General features: G+C 41.8%; 2 protein-coding genes across 2 annotated transcripts; both read right to left on the bottom strand.

Annotated features, from left to right (window-relative positions):
• Positions 1-7,221: 7,221 nt before the first annotated feature.
• Positions 7,222-9,626, bottom strand: LOC145400429 (cuticle protein AMP1A-like). The gene is made up of 3 exons (XM_080272943.1): positions 9,534-9,626; positions 9,077-9,294; positions 7,222-7,354 (listed from the first exon to the last, which is right to left on the bottom strand). The coding sequence occupies exons 1-3, from the start codon at positions 9,624-9,626 to the stop codon at positions 7,222-7,224; spliced, it is 444 nt and encodes a 147-aa protein (XP_080129069.1).
• Positions 9,627-14,130: 4,504 nt separating this feature from the next.
• LOC145400428 (pupal cuticle protein 20-like) lies at positions 14,131-17,307 on the bottom strand. Its single transcript, XM_080272942.1, has 2 exons — positions 17,147-17,307; positions 14,131-14,254 (listed from the first exon to the last, which is right to left on the bottom strand). The coding sequence occupies exons 1-2, from the start codon at positions 17,305-17,307 to the stop codon at positions 14,131-14,133; spliced, it is 285 nt and encodes a 94-aa protein (XP_080129068.1).
• Between the last annotated feature and the right edge of the window lie 283 nt (positions 17,308-17,590).

Genomic DNA, 17,590 nt, shown 5'->3' with positions numbered 1-17,590 from the left:
GTCCAGTGCAAGACAGAAGCATTTCCGATTAAGTCCTTAAGTTATCTGAAACAAGAAGAATCACTCAGGGGAGGCAACACCTATGCCTTACAATTGGTGTACGGGTTGAACATTCAGCTGTCCTGTAATCTTGACCCACCACCGACGAATTCATACTTGCCTGACCCTTAACCCTTCCACCAGATTTAGTCCAAATAGCATCAAAGCTGTTTGAATTTACCTCCTCCTGTGGCCTTGACCACTGACCTTTCCCTTTGACATTGATATTTCATTGACTGTTCCCAAAATCGACTCCCTTGATCCTGGCGTGACGCTGAACCCTTGCACAAAGTTTGGTCTAAACTGGATTTAAAACTGTTTCACATGATCTTGACATGTGACCTTGACCTTTGACCTATTGTTCTCAAAACCAGTAGGTCAATCCCTTGGCTGACCTTCAACGCTTCCTCTAAGTTTCGACCAGATCAGATCAAGACTGATTTAGTTATTTTGTTCACACAACACACACACACACACACACACACACACACACACACACACACACACACACACACACACACACACACACACACACACACACACACACACACACGAGTAGAACGATGACCTCTCACCGTTTTATCCAGATCTAATGAAAGCAGTTTTAAGTTGACCCCGTAAGGTCATATTCTTACACCTGTGACCTTGACCTTTGACGTACCGTGCTAAGAAAATAATAGACTTACTCGTTGACTGACCTTCAGTCCTTCATCCAAGTTTGACCAAAATAGGGTCGGAGATATTTGAGAGATTCTCTCTCTCTCTCTCTCTCTCTCTCTCTCTCTCTCTCTCTCTCTCTCTCTCTCTCTCTCTCTCTCTCTCTCTCTCTCTCTCTCTCTCTCTCTCCGCAAGTTCGATTATAAAAAGTACAGTCCCTCTCACCAGTGTTATAAAGTTCATGGTTCACCTCCTGAGTTGTCTTGTGGTCGCCTGAGAGTTTATATGACACCCTAAAGTACCGCAAAATTTCGTAGGATGACCAGAAGTAAGGAAAGTGGTGTGTGTGTGTGTGTGTGTGTGTGTGTGTGTGTGTGTGTGTGTGTGTGTGTGTGTGTGGTCGCGGCTGTTCGTTCGTCTCACCACCAGTTCGGCGCTCACGTTCATTAAGTCATTTGGCAAGGCTTTTCACTCAACAAAAACAACAGCTTCTTGTGCATATAAGGTAAGGAGAAAGTGAGTTTCGTCTGCATTACAAGTCAAAATACCACCTGCCAAGCCACAGCACATTGCCGCACAGAATTTGCTTCATTACCAGCCCATTTTCCTGTCTGAAAGTAAAGATACCGACAATATGGAGAAAGGAGATAATTGCTTTACCTTTCCCAGTGCATTATCTCACCGGTGCCTGATCACTGTCCAGTCCCTACATACACACCTGTATTATTATTTATTTAGGGAGTTTCGTAAAAACTCCTCAACGATTTATTTTGCATATTGTACCTTAATACTGTTTGATACTGATGTAAAATAGGCCGGAGTTAGATAGATAGATGGACAGAGAGATAGATGGCTAGATAGAAATAGGTCCTTTATATTATATATACTGTATATACTTTCATTACAGACGAGGGAGGTGGAGAGAAATTGTCCATGAACACCTCTCCCATCTACGTTACTGAAGGCATTGCAAAACTCATGTACTGTATACCCTAGTGTAATCGCTTCAAGAGGCACTGTCATCGTGGCTAGTCAAGGCTTAAAGAAACAGCAATAGTTTTAATTCTCTTCGTTTTGTATTTTATTATATTCTTGATTATACACAAGGACCTTATTCATCCCTGGGTGGAATGCCAGTCACATACGTCGAGTCTTACCACACGTAGTATACCCAGGGGGAGTGGAATCAAAAGCTCTTCTTCACATCAACTCCCCTCCTCTCACTGATTCGTTAGCCTTTCTGTCTTTGCTGCAGTGTTGAGTCTCTGTCTTATAGCTACTTTTCTGGTCACTGCTGTTCTGGAGTCTCTGTTTGTATTCCTTTTCTTTAATGCAAGAGTTAATCAGTGCGCTCAGTCCTTCATGTACACAACTGGTCAAATCTGGAAGCATTTTCCTTAGTGTGCCTCTCCCATGCATTGCCTATGACCCCAGTCTTTGAATGTAATGTGTCCAGGCATCTCGAAGTGAGTAATGGTGATTTGACCTTTTTTTGTTACTCTTTCTTTGGGAGGGACTGTTATTGCGGAGACGGCCTCTGGTTCATTCTTGTTTGCATGAAATGGGAAGAACACACACACACACACACACACACACACACACACACACACACACACACACACACACACACACACACACACACACACACACACACACACACACACACACACACACACACACACGGCTATCCTCATCACTACTAGCCTCATAGAGATCCTAAGCTGAATAAAATAATCTGGCAGAAGGAAGACTAAATACAAAGGACGCTATTGCGCTAAAAGCAGCTTGCAGCTTTTCCCAACCCTTCACCGTCAGAAGTCTCCCCTAAGCTGAGTACAATCATCTGGCGGCAGCAAGACTAGGCTTGAATTTTACGTGGCAAAGGAGGCTTCATAATAAATCGTCCTTAGCGACTATTTTACTTATATTTTATGTTATTTATATCTTTCTATTATCGACGTACTTTCCACCCGTGACAGGCAGTAGGATACTAAGATGTAATATGCAAAATAAATCGCTTGAAAAGAGGAGCAGCGAAGTGTCCAAAACCACTTAAAATATGGCTCAAAATATAGAAGGCATCCTATTCTTGGAGGTCATCACACGACGCCACACATCCTCTGCCATCGTTGGAATGGGAGACTCCGCACCACGTCTTCCTTGGCGATTTATTCTTTATGCTGCACAGTAATATTCTCTAGTAATATGCCGATATACTTTGCGTCAATAACGTCAAAAAATTGATGGAAACGTATAATATGAAAAATCAATCGCTGAGGTAACGAAATTTCAAAAGCTAACGATAATACAGCCACCGTAAAAATGTAACCTCATATATTCATCACTGCCTTCCAGATTTTACCCCCATCTCAGTTCCAACCTATACTTTTTGCGTTTTGCCTGACCTTATTATGTAGAAAGTTCGTATTGCTCTTAAAAACTGTACTGCTGTATACAGAGTTGAGTGATTTTTTTTTTTTTATGATATTTCTGAGATGGTACGATTTTTTTGTATAGTTTTGTAAATGATCAGATGAAGAGACGAGCCATGTGTGAGAAATAGTTATTGTTTGGAATTATTTGTCACCCTTTGTCACCTAGTATAGTGAAGATAAAATGGTTTTAGTGGCTGCTATTGACGGATTCGCGCTGTGCATCTCAGCTTGTGAGCACAGTCCCTATGGTCAATGGCCATCTTTGCATCGACTCCTTTGTACACACAATAAACGCTCAATATTGATTTTCAAGGTAATAGGTCCCCCTCATTTCCCGCAGCATCCCCCTTCCTTCATCTCCTGCAGCACCCCTCCTCCCTCTCATTTCCCGCATCACCCGTCCTCCCCCCCGTCTCCCCCAGTGCGACAGGCTATGGACGCCAGTCCACCCTTGGACGTGAAGCCTCCTTGCCCTATTTATGAGCCCGCCCAAAATCCACATAAGTGTATGTTGAAAACAGTGCATCGGAGAAAGCGTCTGAAAATCAACCCGCTTTTATTAAACCAGCCAATATCTATCAGTCCCATACATCAACACCTTTAATAAACCCCACTGTCCCAGCAAATAGCTACCAGTCCCATATATCAATACTGTATCTTTAAGAAACCTCATTGTACACAGCCTATATCTATCAGCCCCATGCATCAACACTTTTAATAAGCGCCATTGTCCCAGCAAATATCTACCAGTCCCATACATCAACACCTCCAATACACCCCATTGTCCCAGCTAGTACCTATCAGTCCCATACATCAACGCTCCTCCAGCACACCCGGGCACATAGCAGGTTATAGACGTCATATCTCAATAACTGGGCCACTTTTGACTGTGAAACTTTGCATACACAATTGGCCTTTTGTAAATGTCCAGACTATTTTCTTTTTACTTTGTACGGCAAAATAGTCACTGGGGAATACGATGGCGTTTGACAGGCGACGAACGGATTTATTTTAGTTTAGTTTAGTTTTTGATGTTCTTGCTAACACATCCTCCCTCTTCTGTAGCCTTCTTTTCCTCTTGATTCCAGTGCCCTCACCTCACCAGTCCTCTTATGCCTCTTATATCTACGACCAAGGCAAGAGTTAACAGTTTTGTATAAATGCATAAGTATATACCAAGGAAACTGGGGACAGGATAGACTAAAAAATTCCTCTGCAAAACTTTATTCTCTAAACATTTGGGTAGAGCCAGCTACCACTAACTTACACACTGACCAGAACATACACTTTTAAAATTATAAAACACTGTGTCTTGTCTGAAGTGCGCGAAATGATCATATGAGTGGATTCTACCCACATCATAATCTGTGCTTGTGCAGAATGGCTGTGGAAATCATTTAAAGGTGTATGTAATTTCAGTATATGGGTTTGACTTCAGTATGTGGATATGACTTCAAAATGTGGGTATATAATTAATATGTGGGTTTATTTTCAGTATGAGTATGACTGTAATGATTTCAGAATGTGGATATGATTTCAGTACACTAGTTTAGTTTGGATTTATATGTATAATTGTATTGTCGCGCATTTCAGCATGTAGATATCATTTCATTACGCGGGTATAATTCCTCGGACTATAACAACAGTAGCCCTTGTATTATAATATACCTGTAATGCAGATTATACAAGTTAATACTGTTTATGGAAGTACAAACTGCGATGTACATACAGCAGTGCTCATTTTTTTTCTTTAATAACAGAACAGAGGAAGGAAAAACTAATGAATGAAAAAAAATAATCCCATTCTCAACCATGACGCTTATTCTCTTTCAGTCCCGCTACAGACGATTTTATACAGCCTAGAAACGACCTGTTATTTAAAGATGCAAAACTCTCCTTCCCTTAACCCTTCTGTCTGATGGTGTAATTATGCTTTTTTGTTTTTCTTTTTTTTTCACCACGCGATTTTTTTCAGCTTTGGAGGGGCTTTTCGAACCGGAGGAGTTAGAGACAGGCTTCATTAACCCCGTCGCTGCTAGAGGTCTGCCCAAAACTGAATACAATCGTCTGATGGAAGGAAGAATGAAAAAATGCGACATCAGATTGGAGAGGTTATCCCGTTCATTTCGAGAGCTCTGTTCGAAAATGAATAAAATCGTTCGTAGGTAGCTAGAATAAACTGAAAATTATAAGAAAAAGAACACAACAGATTCTACAACAGTAAATTCAACAGTAGCATCACCTCAAATACAGGATGAGTCAAAATTCTGTGACTATAAGGATGGAAGTCGCGTTGAGGATTTCCTGTGATGTTTCCTGTCCTCTGTGTTTCCATACTCTTAACCCACCCTGTATAATCGAAAAATGTCCTAATTAAGATCTTTACCAGATATTGCCTTAGCACATACAGGGCGTCCCGGAAAATAGATGAGAAACTTCGGAAGGCTTCTCTTGGGCTGTGAGTAAAAAGAATGCTATCTCAACGTGTGTTCATTTTCAGCAGTTACGGAGCTATAATTGAATACTTAATGTGTGTGTGTGTGTGTGTGTGTGTGTGTGTGTGTGTGTGTGTGTGTGTGTGTGTGTGTGTGTGTGTGTGTGTGAATTATAAGGGCGACAATTTTCACCCATAAGGACGTCAGTAACTGTAGCTCCGCAGCAGGTGAGAACTGGACCTATGTCGATTTGTCATGTTCTCAAAGTTAGCCCAGAAATAACCCCTTACAGTTTCTTACACGCATTTCCTGGATCATCCGTTATCACCCTGTCGACAATGACATATTTTTACATTATATTCTCTATACCACCCGATGATTTTATTCAGTTCCGTAAAGTCCTCTTATAAAGCAAGGGTTAATGAAAACGGGATCTAACCTCTCCCTTTAAAGATCTCTCTCTTAACCTAAATAAAATCGAAAGAAATGAGAGGATAACAGAATACTTACGAGGAAAGTTAATATTTCCTCATTGTTCATTATAGAGGTATGGTAATGGAGTGATTCGCAGTAAATGACGGGTTTGATTAGAGCAGTAATTAACACCTTCAGTATGGCGACGTCTTCTGTAGTTCACTCCTGCTGTCATTAGAAGATTTTTATTCAGCTAACGGGAGACTTTTCGCATGGGAGGGATTAGATAAAGTCTTCATTAACCGTTTCGCCGCCAGAGGCCTTTATATCCAGATGGTGCCTGGGGTCTTTAAAACATGACGGGATTTGGCATTTTTTAAAAATTAATAAAGACTTCAACCCAGGGTACGGACCTAATGATCCTCGAGACTATGAGTAGATAAGCGGAAGGAGAGCGGTAAGTACCCTTCCAGTAAAATGGACACTAATAGGTTAAGCTGAATAAAGTCGTCTGGTGGTAAACCGACTCAAAAAAAAAAAAAAAAAATGGTAATGAAGAGATTTAAAACGAAAGCATCAACCTTTACTACAAAGACCTATTTTGTTTTTCCATTTCCTTCCTGCCACTCCCAGCCGGTTTCATCTGCCTCGGAACAGAACATTTGCTGCCAGGGGACTAGAACTATTTTTTTCCAATATTTCTTTACTGTCTGAGGTTCTCCTGGGATGAGTTAAAATGCTCTAGAGGCAGCAGGCATTATTACAAAAAACGTCTTGGAACTGAAGGTGTCCTAAAAATAATTCTGTGTATATACTGATGTGAAGGTGTCCAAAAAATAATTCTTTGTATATACTGATGTGAAGGTGTCCGAAGAACAATTCTATAGATATACCGATGTTTTTGCGTTTGTGTACAAGGCTTGATGAGACAGACCGACAAACAGACAGAAAGGGAGCGAGCCGCTAGTGTATAAAATGCTGTGTGTAGAACCAAGAGAGAGAGTAGTGTACAGTCTGCTATATATAAACTTGTACAGGGTCCTTGATATGCGAGAGAACAGGGCTCATATACAAACTGGTGTGTGAAAGATCTGAAGAAAACAGTGTCCAATGTCCAGGGCACAAACTGCCGTGGGTGAGGTCTAAAGAGCACACAGAGAATCTTTGATGTACGAGTGCAGGCCACCTAGTGTACAAACTCTCATACACAGAAGCTTTGGTGGGTGACTGAGAGAGGCCTGTTAGTGTACAAACTGCTGTGTTCGTTGGTAGGGCAGGGGTGGGGCCACTGGCAGCACGTTGCCGCTGGGTTGGTAGCCACCGTAGTCCGCCACGAAGCTGATCTCCACTTGCTTACCACCAGGAGACGTGTACCTGACACATACAGAATCCTTGGTTATTGTCATCGTCATCATCGTCATCATCGTCATCATCATCATCATCATCATCATCATCATACCGACCTCTTTTTCTTACCCGTGGATTGAGGCGTGGTAGAATCCAGAAAGCAATGATAAAAGCACGACAGAGGCAGAACTAGTCAGTAGGATTCCGGGCCTTGGATGGTGAGTGAATGATCATTTGCCTCTTCACCTCATTCACATTAAGAAAATATGGAATTGGAAGAACAACTCTTCATAAAGATTTATCTTATTAATGTTAATATTCAGACCTCGGCACATTTCTGACTGTAAAATCGTCTTTCTTTAAGCAAATTAATGTACAGAAATCGTCCCCGGAGGTTTAGAAGTTAAATGAGATGGTATTTATCCATCTGCCGTTCAGTTTGCAGGTTATCCAGTGCTAAAGTTGAGGGAGACGAACAATAAATATGGAAAGTCTGGCAGAGGAATGACCTGATAAAGTCTGAAGTTTTTTTTTTTTTTTTTTTTTTTATATAGCAAATGTAGGCAAAATCTGAGTAATGGTGTTTTATAGAGTAAAAGAAGAACGAAAGTGAGACTAAAGAAGTAAGTAATATCTCTGTGTGTGATCAAAACTTTAAGTATCATTGTATGCAAGGATAGCAAAAATGAGAGTGAAACGAACGAGAGGGAGCAACAGGAAAGGAATGTAGTAGGGACGTTGAGAATTATAGCAATACAGTAAGGTGAGTATGGGAGTAAGGAGAGCATTACATGACGGGACACTGCCTCCAACAAATACAAATAATAGTGCAAAATGAACAGTGCATGAGAGACATTAATCCTGTGTGTGGGATGATGAAAATGCATCAGAAGTGCAAATGAAGTGGCGTGGAGAGACGGGTGGAAGAGTGAACCGAGTCAGAAAGAATTGTGGGAAATGATATAATGGGACACATAACAAGTAATGCGCTGGTTTGATCGAAAAAGAGTATAGAAAATATGCAGACTGAGAGATTGCGAGAATGCAGCGTGGGTGGAAGAGGGAGAGAGATAAACGAAGAACAGAAGGAGGAAAAAGGAAAAACAGATAAAGGGGAGAGAGTCGTGTGGTGGGGAACGGTGTCGTTGTTGAATAGGGACATGCATGCTGCTGGAGTCGGGATCTTTCTGTCAATACCACCCTTCACGCGAGGCATCCCGACAAACAGTACACAGACCTATAGTTTCTGACATCTATAGTTCGTTAGATTTCTCCTAATTTACCTCAAAACGTCTGGCAGTAGACAAAAAAAAATGAAAATAGAGTTTGTTCTTATACGTTTGCGGAGACAGTTTTAATTTTTATTTCCAATTCACATAGGTTTTGATGATTAATGATTTCTGAAATTTCGTTTTTCGCCTAATCATATTTAGATTCATTATAGAGTGATCCATATAGAACGCTCCTCTTCCTCTCCGCCCGATGATTTTTCGTGTGTTGCGGGAACGGCTTAGTCAACGTTATGAATGTCAGTCCTGCATCATTTATGAATTTCGTACTCTCACCACCACACCCACGTCCACACCATCAGACAAAGCCGTCCCTGCAACACCGAAGATACTGCCACGTGAGTTTCAAGTGCAGCTCTGTTTACTGGCCATCTTGTATTATAACTTGTAAGTTAATTGTACTAGTGTCCGTACACACTTGGATACCCTCAGTGAACACAACCACATCATACCAACTCACCTCCAGCCGCCCTGTGAGGTCTGTCCATCCTTCTGTGCACCGGACTCCTGACGTACGGTACCGTCACTGGTCTCGTACTGGAAACTGTACTCCCCGTAGGCGTTCTGGTTCCTATCGTCCTTCACGATGGTCGCGAAGTTGCCGCCGCCACCGCTTCCCGCACCGTAACCAGAGCGTTGTTCAGCAGCCACCAGCACCAGGGTGGTCATGGCCAGCACCTGTGTCAGGAAAGTGGGAGGAGTGTCAGGACTGGGCTGATAATGAAGTAATGAAAGGACAGTTCTGCAATACCAGGACACATTATATAACAGTAACGAGATATGGTTAATCATCTCTTAAGCCCCTGTCAAACATACGCGACTCATGGCCCGACCGTGGCGTCACGCAAGGTCGTGTCCTAGTTGGCTCCCACGCCTCCCGAATGGCCCTGAATCTAATCTGCTCATGACTGCCTCACAATTGGTCTTGACGTCCTCAAGAACGCGGCCAGATCACAAGGCGACTGCGAGGTGACCCCAAGGCGACCACGAGGCGACCGCGAGACAACCATGGGGCAACGGAGCAACGAGTCTTCAAATTTGACATTTTAACGGATTTTTGTCAGCCACGACCGCCCAAGAATGCAACACAACTGCGTGACATGTTTGAGGAATGCACAACAACTCCCCCCAGCATCCCCCAACCCCCTGCCGACCCCCCCATGATGGCAAGCGCGGGCCTCTCGCACTTTATACGCCGCTTGCTCGCCGGCATGCAGTTGCCATGTGTGACCAGTGTTGCCAGATCACCGACCGCGCCCGGTTTCCCGCCAAGACTCTTGGCGCACTCCTTGCACAATCTGGGATTGGTCCTAGCCCATGTCGTGTGGTCTGCTTGTGGTCTGCTTGCAGTTGTCACGTGGCCGTGAACCATGATTCCGAATCGCCTTCTGGACTGTCAAAATGTGTTGCATGGTCAGCTTGGGGTCTGGTTGCGGTCTGATCGTGGTTGGTGACTCGTTACACAGTCGTAACGGCTTTTTTGTCAGCGACTGCACGCTGACACGCAACGAACGCATCACGACGCATCCAATTGAACTAAGACTGCTTCAGGACTGACCTACAGCACTCCCGACTACGATGCAACTGTGACCTGATTTTTGACAATTCGTGAGGCTCGAGGAGTCGTCCCAGCGGCTCACGACCGCCCTCCAGAGTCCGGGCTTTGTCGGAGAATCAAAGGACGACTGATGACAAAAGCCGTTACGACCTTGAGTTGCGCCGCGGTCGGGCCTTGAGTCGCGTATGAGTGACCGAGGTTTTACTGATATGCCAGCAGTGGAGTAGTGCCATAATATAAAATTAACAAACAAGTAAAAATTAATATCTTAATTGTTTGAGGGAGCGAATTGGTCGAAAACATTATTAAATATGTAGGAATATGTTAAAGTACAGCACCAAATCTATGCTGTATTAGAAGCTATTAAAACTACATCAGATCTACGCACATCGTTTGAAAGCTCACGAGAGAGCAATAGCAGTTAGTTCAGGGACTTTTCTCAAAATTCACCCCGTCGCTGAAAAAAGGCCAAGAATCACTAAATTAAACACGAAAATTGTTGTCTTGGGAGACATTAAAAGCTACAGTTGACTTAGGCACATAGTTGGAAAGTTTAAGAAAATGTAAGAGATGTGACGTAGGTATAAAAACTCGCTACCATATTGCTGAAAACAGCCAAAAATGACCAAACTGAACATCAAAGCTCGTTTATCTCGGAAATTAGTTAAGCTACAGTGGACCTACCCGTATCGTTGGATAGCTAAAATAACAACATTAACAGTCGTGCCTACTTGAATACGTCCCATACTTTCAACTGTGGACTCCCGTAGCTTCATACAAAAATGTTGACCACAGTATCAGAAAGAACTTATTATTCAAAATATTATATAGATCCAACATGTTCATCAACTAGAACTGTGTCGGCTTCGTGGCAAAACTCACGACAACGAAGGGAAGTCGAGCAATCATGGCGAGGGTGGAATCAAGCGCTGGAGGAGGTGTGGTTGTGGTGGGTGCAAGTGGTGAGTGTGGCTGGAATGTGTCGTCTCCCCAGTATATATCCAGTCCCCGCCACGCCCTCACGCGGCGATGCATGTGGGTAATTATGGTTCTTCATGTAAAATTGCTACATAGACACACGGACACGCTATACATTCTGAGGCAACGGTGGGAGTGGACTAAAATCTCGCTCACTCATTTCTTCCTCTTCCTCACACGCTTTGATTCACGCAGTTTTACTCTTCCTGTACCCCACCCTCTCTATTGCTCACACTTATTGTCCCTGCACATGCACTCATTCTTTCTACACACACACACACACACACACTATCTCCGGCTGACCACATCAGCGAGAAGGTACAGAACATGTATACACTGCTTGCAAATATGAGAATAGCATTCACATACATAAATGAAGACATGCTAAGAAGGATAATAACATCATTCATTAGACCAACCTGGAGTATGCATCAGTAGTCTGGAGTCCTTATCTCAAAAAACACATAGACAAGATTGAAAAAGTTCAAAGGGCCGCTACAAGATGGATACCAAACTTAAGGGATCTAAGCTACGAAGAAAGACTAAATAAACTGAATCTACCAACACTACAGGAGAGAAGGAAAAGAGATGACATTATAATGCTATATAAATGCATATCAGGGAAGGAGAAAATAGACATAAATGATTACTTAACATATGGGGAAGCATCAGCAAGAGGACACCGCAAAAAACTGCATAAGAAGAGAGGTGATAAAGACGTAAGGAAATTGAGTTTCCCAAACAGAGCAATTGATCAATGGAATGCACTACCGAATGAAATAGTGTGTGCCAAAACAATTCACAAATTTAAGGATATGTACGATAAATATGGTTTAAGACACGGGACAGTACGAGCTTGACTCATTCCTGTAAAGATACAATTATGTAAGTACAATTAGGTAAGTACACACACACACACACACACACACACACACACACACACACACACACACACACACACACACACACACACACACACACACTTTTTACATCTCTCTCTCTCTCTCTCTCTCTCTCTCTCTCAACCAACCAACACGAGATTTCTATATCAAGAGAGACCCGACAGACCGATAAAGTTAAGACCTTTCAGCGGGAGTTACTGTGATTTCCTGACATTATTCTCTCCGATAAGGAGAGTATGTTTTCATTCCTGTTTGTTTGTTTCCTTGTTTGTTTATTTGTTGGCAGGATTACTCAAAAACTAAAAGAGAGATTTGGATCAAATTTGGTGGGTAAATAGTTCATATCCGAGGGAACAATCGATTAACTTTTGGGACCGATCCGGATCGTATTACTGATTCTGGATCCGGAAAACACTTTTTTGCGAAACCCTAATCAGTGACATGAAAACCTAACCAACTATGAAGAATGGTTTGGGAATTACGTTGCCCTTGTCGGAGAGTTGCGCTCCACTGAGTGCCCCTCTAGTTTACCTTCCATAATCTTCAGAGCAAACAGTAAACAAAGTAATAAAGTTTCAGTTCATCAGGATAATAATAGTTTGAGGATAGTGATAGTTTGATGGCAAGTTAACACTTTTATTATGCATAGATGTGTTACCAGCACACATCTTTTGCGACACAGAAATAACCCAAATTTCTAATTCCTGAACTCTGAAGAGAATCATAAGAGCAAAATACTGCAGGCAAAGAAAGTCGATACATGATTTATAACTGATTCGTTGCTGATTTGAAAATATTATTTCTTTTACCATGAGAATATACTGTGACACTCATCTCCAAAAATTATCTTTGCCAAAGTGACTATGGTTTCACAAATAGCCCTGTTTCTGATCGCGTCTTTTGATATTTCTTTTGTAAACTCCCTGCTTTATGCTATGTGAGTAAAATCAGAAGGCAGAAGATTCTGAGGAGTAATATACCAACGTTTCTTTCACTGTTTCCAAGCATGAGGACGGAAAAGGTTGAAGTACTTGTTCTGGAGCAACTGTACCTACATATGGGATAACTTTAGTGGCGGCGCCGTAATAAGGTTTAAGGACTGTCTTCTCACTGAAACAGAAAACTTCGTACCACTTCTTCTTTAGCTATTTTATTCTCTTGCGCGTGTGTATAGACAGACAGACAGATAGATAGATAGATAGGCTGATAGATAGATAGACTGATAGAGATAGATAGATAGATAGATGTATATGTAAATGATACTGACATAATGATGTAAGAGTATTCCGAGTGGCATGAGAGGCACCGTAACATCTTTTCCTTAGCAATTTATTTTGCATTTAATACATTAGCGCCATCTTTTGTGCCATGAATATCACTTTAACATCGATACAGTTTGCGTGAATAACATACAAGAGCATACTGAGGTGTAATGTGCAGAACAAATAACAGTGAAAGAGGCGTTACGAAATATCCATACCACTTATAATACGATAGTGGTGGTGTGACTCAGGCAAGGACGCGGATTCAAAAACCACCATAATTAGTTCCATGTCGTAACTAAGATTTCTTATTGTAGGAAAGATGAGGAAACTAAACTGAAGACTCTTGCAATATATCTTGATCTTCCTGCATAAACAAGATAAAATACGGTATGGATGATATGTCTGCTCGTAAAGTTTAAAACATACTTTCTCAGTACGAGCTCTTATTCAAATTTCGTATTAACTTTGCCTAAAATTAACATCGCAATGCTGAATGTTTAGCTATAACAAGAGATTATCACAAGAACATAGCGTTAGTTACGAAGAAGTGCTGTGTAAAGGATATAGAGCCGATGCGCTGTCTTTCTTCTATCACTGAGCTACGTGAATTTCAAAGGGCCAAAATCTGCGCCAAGTTAAGGTGAAAAAACTTTAGTAGAAGATATGTGTGTGTAGTCTACAGTAGTTCCCGAAGCACTTGGTACTGAGAGCTGAAGCCAAAGGGAGAACATCGTCCCTGGATCCGTGCACTGTTCGCAATAAATCGCTAAGAAAGAGGTGTTAGGAAATCTTCAAACGTGCTGTGAGTGGTCTAGTTCCCCGAGCGCTGATACGGGAGGGGTGGAGCCACAGGGAGGACGGCGCCCCTGGGGTGGTATCCGCTATGGTCTGCGACGAAGGTGATATCCACAGACACACCCTCAGGGGAAGTGTACCTGCAACACAGATAGGAGTAGTAGTAGCAGTAGAATAGTAGTAGTAGTATAGAAATAGTAGTAGTAATAGTAGCAGTAGTAGTAGTAGTACTGTAGTGGTAGCTGGCTGCAATCCCAGGCTCATCCGGACGTGGACCCGTTGGGCTGTAGGCTGAATTTCCTCATTTAGTCCAGTCTACCAACCTCCTTTCGGGCGGTAGAGAAGGAACTGTGGGACGTTTGTATAAGTGAGCAGTGGAGCCGCCCAGTTATTTCGGTGTCACCACGTGAAGGCGCCCCTCTGCAGCACCTGGAACACAAAAAACAGGGGAATTCAACAACGACTCAAGAGCGGATCCAGCATTTGTCAAAGGGGGGATTCAAAAATATTCCTGTTCTTGAACCTACTGAAGACAGTCTAAGTCTTATCATTTAGTATGCATTATCGCAGTTCATTTTACAGCCATTAACTGCATAACTTCCGTTTAGAAATAAACTTCATACAGTGAGCAATTTGCAAACGTGTCTTGTTGTTTTATCATAAATAATTGTTTAACTCTTGCAGGGAAAAATGCCACAGAGGACACAAAAAAAAAAAAAAAAAATGGAGAGTCAAGCCACTGCGACACCATCCTGAAAATGTCCGTAACGGTGAGCCTGAAATGTCTGTAAACCATCCATCCATTATCCTCCATCATTCCAACCCTATTTTCCATTAATATATGGTGAGGGAGGAATCTAGAAGCAGGAAAGGGAAAACATTGAAGTAGCACACTCAACAGAGCCTCCCAAAACAGGTCTTACATGCATTCATTCATTCAGATTTCATTCATTCATTCAGATCTCATTCATTCTCTGCTCCAGATCACCTGCCTAGTTATTTAATTCGTCCACACACAAAAATGTCTACATACCGCTTGTGGGTTAAATATCAGCTCGTTGGCAGGCAAGTCAATAACACAGTGAAGCCCGTCATGTTTATCTCTCCATCCACCAATGATCATTCGTCGGTTCCTATTTTGTTTTGGTCCGAGTAATAAAACACCGCGCTGGACAGACCTGATTTATTAACTCACCCCTGCAATACGATAACGTTTTTTATGTATTTATATATCTATTTTAATTTTGTTACCCCCAAACGATTATATTCAGCTTAGGAGAGGCTTTCAAAATGGGGGAGTTCGTTCCAGCCTTCATTAACTTTTTCCCAACATGCTGAATAAAGATCGAGTCTTTGTCTATAGGGAAAAATGTCCTAACTAAGACCTGTCTTTTGCTGGAAGGACAAAGAAACGAGAGAGTAATTGTTCTGCGTCCCTTATTCTTCCTAGGATTAAAAAAAAAAAAAAAAAAAAAAAAAAGGCCTTCATTTACAGGAAACCTATTTGTAAGTTGTACTCTGAATGTCACCACAAATTATATAGCTCTTTTTTTTCAAGGATTGACATATCAAACTAGAGGGATTAGATACAGATTTTATTAAATTGTACTCTCCTTGGGAACTACCCTGAGCTGAATAAAATTGTCTCCTGGTGGCAAGACAAAATCATAAACAACGTACTAGGGCTGAATAAGCTAACTCATAGAGGATATAAAACCATATCTAAGGTAAATGAAATCGTCTGGTGATAGTTAAGATTTCTAAAGGCAACTTTTTAAACATTTAGAGTACAAAAAAATAACCGTAACCATTTTCGGCATGATGAGTCTTTTTTTTTCTTTTTTATGTTCTTATTACTTTCATTTTATTCATTTAAGGAGAAATTTTTTTTTAAACCATGGTAAGAGTAGGATACAACCTTCAAGAGTCCCTCCACCACCACTGTGAAAAATGTCTCACAGCTAATAAGAATAAAGTGTACAAAAAGTTAGGGGACATTATAATCAATGGGTTACTGAAGTCTGTACCTAACCCCTCTAGTAAAAAAAACCTCTTACAAGCCGAATGAAACTGTTTAAAGATAGCAATAATAATATGAAATAAAATGAAGACGTGTTTGCAGTGAAGTGGTTAAAATCTAGCCAACGAACACCTCGCATGGTTTGCACCTTATTTACTGCATGACGAAAGAGAAGAATAATATTTTCTATGGCAATTAGCTGCATAAGGGTGATTCAGGTAAACAGGCATTTTCGTTTCCTTCCTAAACTCCCTAGAACGAGAAATGCGGTAGTTTGTTTACATCCAGGCGCCCAGTTGCAGGCTATTGTTGGGCGAGTCGTTATCTGTTCTCCTTCCCCTATTGCTGGTGGGAGGGAAGTTGTCATCAGGGAGCCATAAGGAACGATGACCGATCCTCAAGTCTTAAGGTGATTGTATCGAAGCTCTGCTAAACCAAATGCAGAACAGTATAATCATGAACGGCTTCTCTCCTGGGCTAGCAAAACCTACAAGTACCACCATGATAATAATAATTGGCAGGTCTTTGTTCGATGTGAAGCTCTGGCTACGATTTCTTTCAGGCAGGTGTTGGGATATATGGTCAGTAGGAAAGAGTATTATTCATAGTTGTACAGAACAGTCAGGGACAAAAGTTGGTCTGTTATTCATCTGCGTCTACTTCACATCTAAAGCATGCCTTCCACTCTCCTCCCTGACGCATCTTATCAAAATTTATCATGTACTCATACAGGCAGAGAAACACTAAGACTCTCTCAGCCTAGGAATATTAGCCACACAAGAAAGTGAGAAACAGGAAGGGTGAAAATATTTGGACAGAGACATACCAAGCCTCTCACATTAGTATTTTTAACCAGCTGAAGAAAGTGAGAATTACATAAGGCGAAATATTAGGGCAGAGAAACACACCAAGCCTCTCTTAGCTTGGCAGTAGCCTATTACCCAGCAAAGGAAAATGAGAAGCAGAAGAGATGAAGCATTGCTCAGTCTTTTGTATTCTTCTCAGCACTCACCTCCATCCTCCCTGTGTGATTTGTCCGTTGTTCTGTGTGCCTGACTCCTGCCTGGACTGTCCGTTGGGGGTCTGGTAGGTGAAGGAATACGTCCCGGTGCCGGTGTTAAATCGCTGGCCGCACCCCACCGCCACCACTGCTGCACCTACAACCTGGTGCATAGACGTTCCTTTTTAAATATAAGCCTCTTTAAGTTCGGTAACATATGCCTTATTTCAACACTGCTACTTCCAAGCTCTTTTATTCAACTAAGGAAAGACTTTTTGAACTAGATGGATTAGAGACAGCTTACATAAACCTAAGTGCGGTAAGTCTTTCGTAGGTAAAGTAAAATCGGTTGGAAGTGGCAAGAATAACGAAAAAATGTCACCGCACTGAAAGAGTTAGGAACTAAAACTGTATTATTAAACCGAGAACGTAAAAAGAACAAGCTCCCAATATTTT

Source organism: Coenobita brevimanus, chromosome 52 (assembly GCF_032717465.1).
Source record: "Coenobita brevimanus isolate Jiangsu-jjx chromosome 52, ASM3271746v2, whole genome shotgun sequence".
Classification (NCBI taxonomy): Eukaryota; Metazoa; Arthropoda; class Malacostraca; order Decapoda; family Coenobitidae; genus Coenobita; species Coenobita brevimanus.
This window is presented reverse-complemented; position numbering and strand designations above follow the sequence as displayed.

What these genes read in the sequence shown, in the direction of transcription:
- LOC145400429 (XM_080272943.1), bottom strand. Translation starts at nt 9,626, where the DNA reads ATGGTTGTCTCGCGGTCGCCTCGTGGTCGCCTTGGGGTCACCTCGCAG. An exon ending in TGAGGACGTCAAGACCAATT is followed by an intron (nt 9,295 to 9,533) that starts GTGAGGCAGTCA and finishes TTCCTGACACAG; the next exon opens with GTGCTGGCCATGACCACCCT. An exon ending in ACCTCACAGGGCGGCTGGAG is followed by an intron (nt 7,355 to 9,076) that starts GTGAGTTGGTAT and finishes TGTATGTGTCAG; the next exon opens with GTACACGTCTCCTGGTGGTA.
- LOC145400428 (XM_080272942.1), bottom strand. Translation starts at nt 17,307, where the DNA reads ATGCACCAGGTTGTAGGTGCAGCAGTGGTGGCGGTGGGGTGCGGCCAG. An exon ending in ATCACACAGGGAGGATGGAG is followed by an intron (nt 14,255 to 17,146) that starts GTGAGTGCTGAG and finishes TCTGTGTTGCAG; the next exon opens with GTACACTTCCCCTGAGGGTG.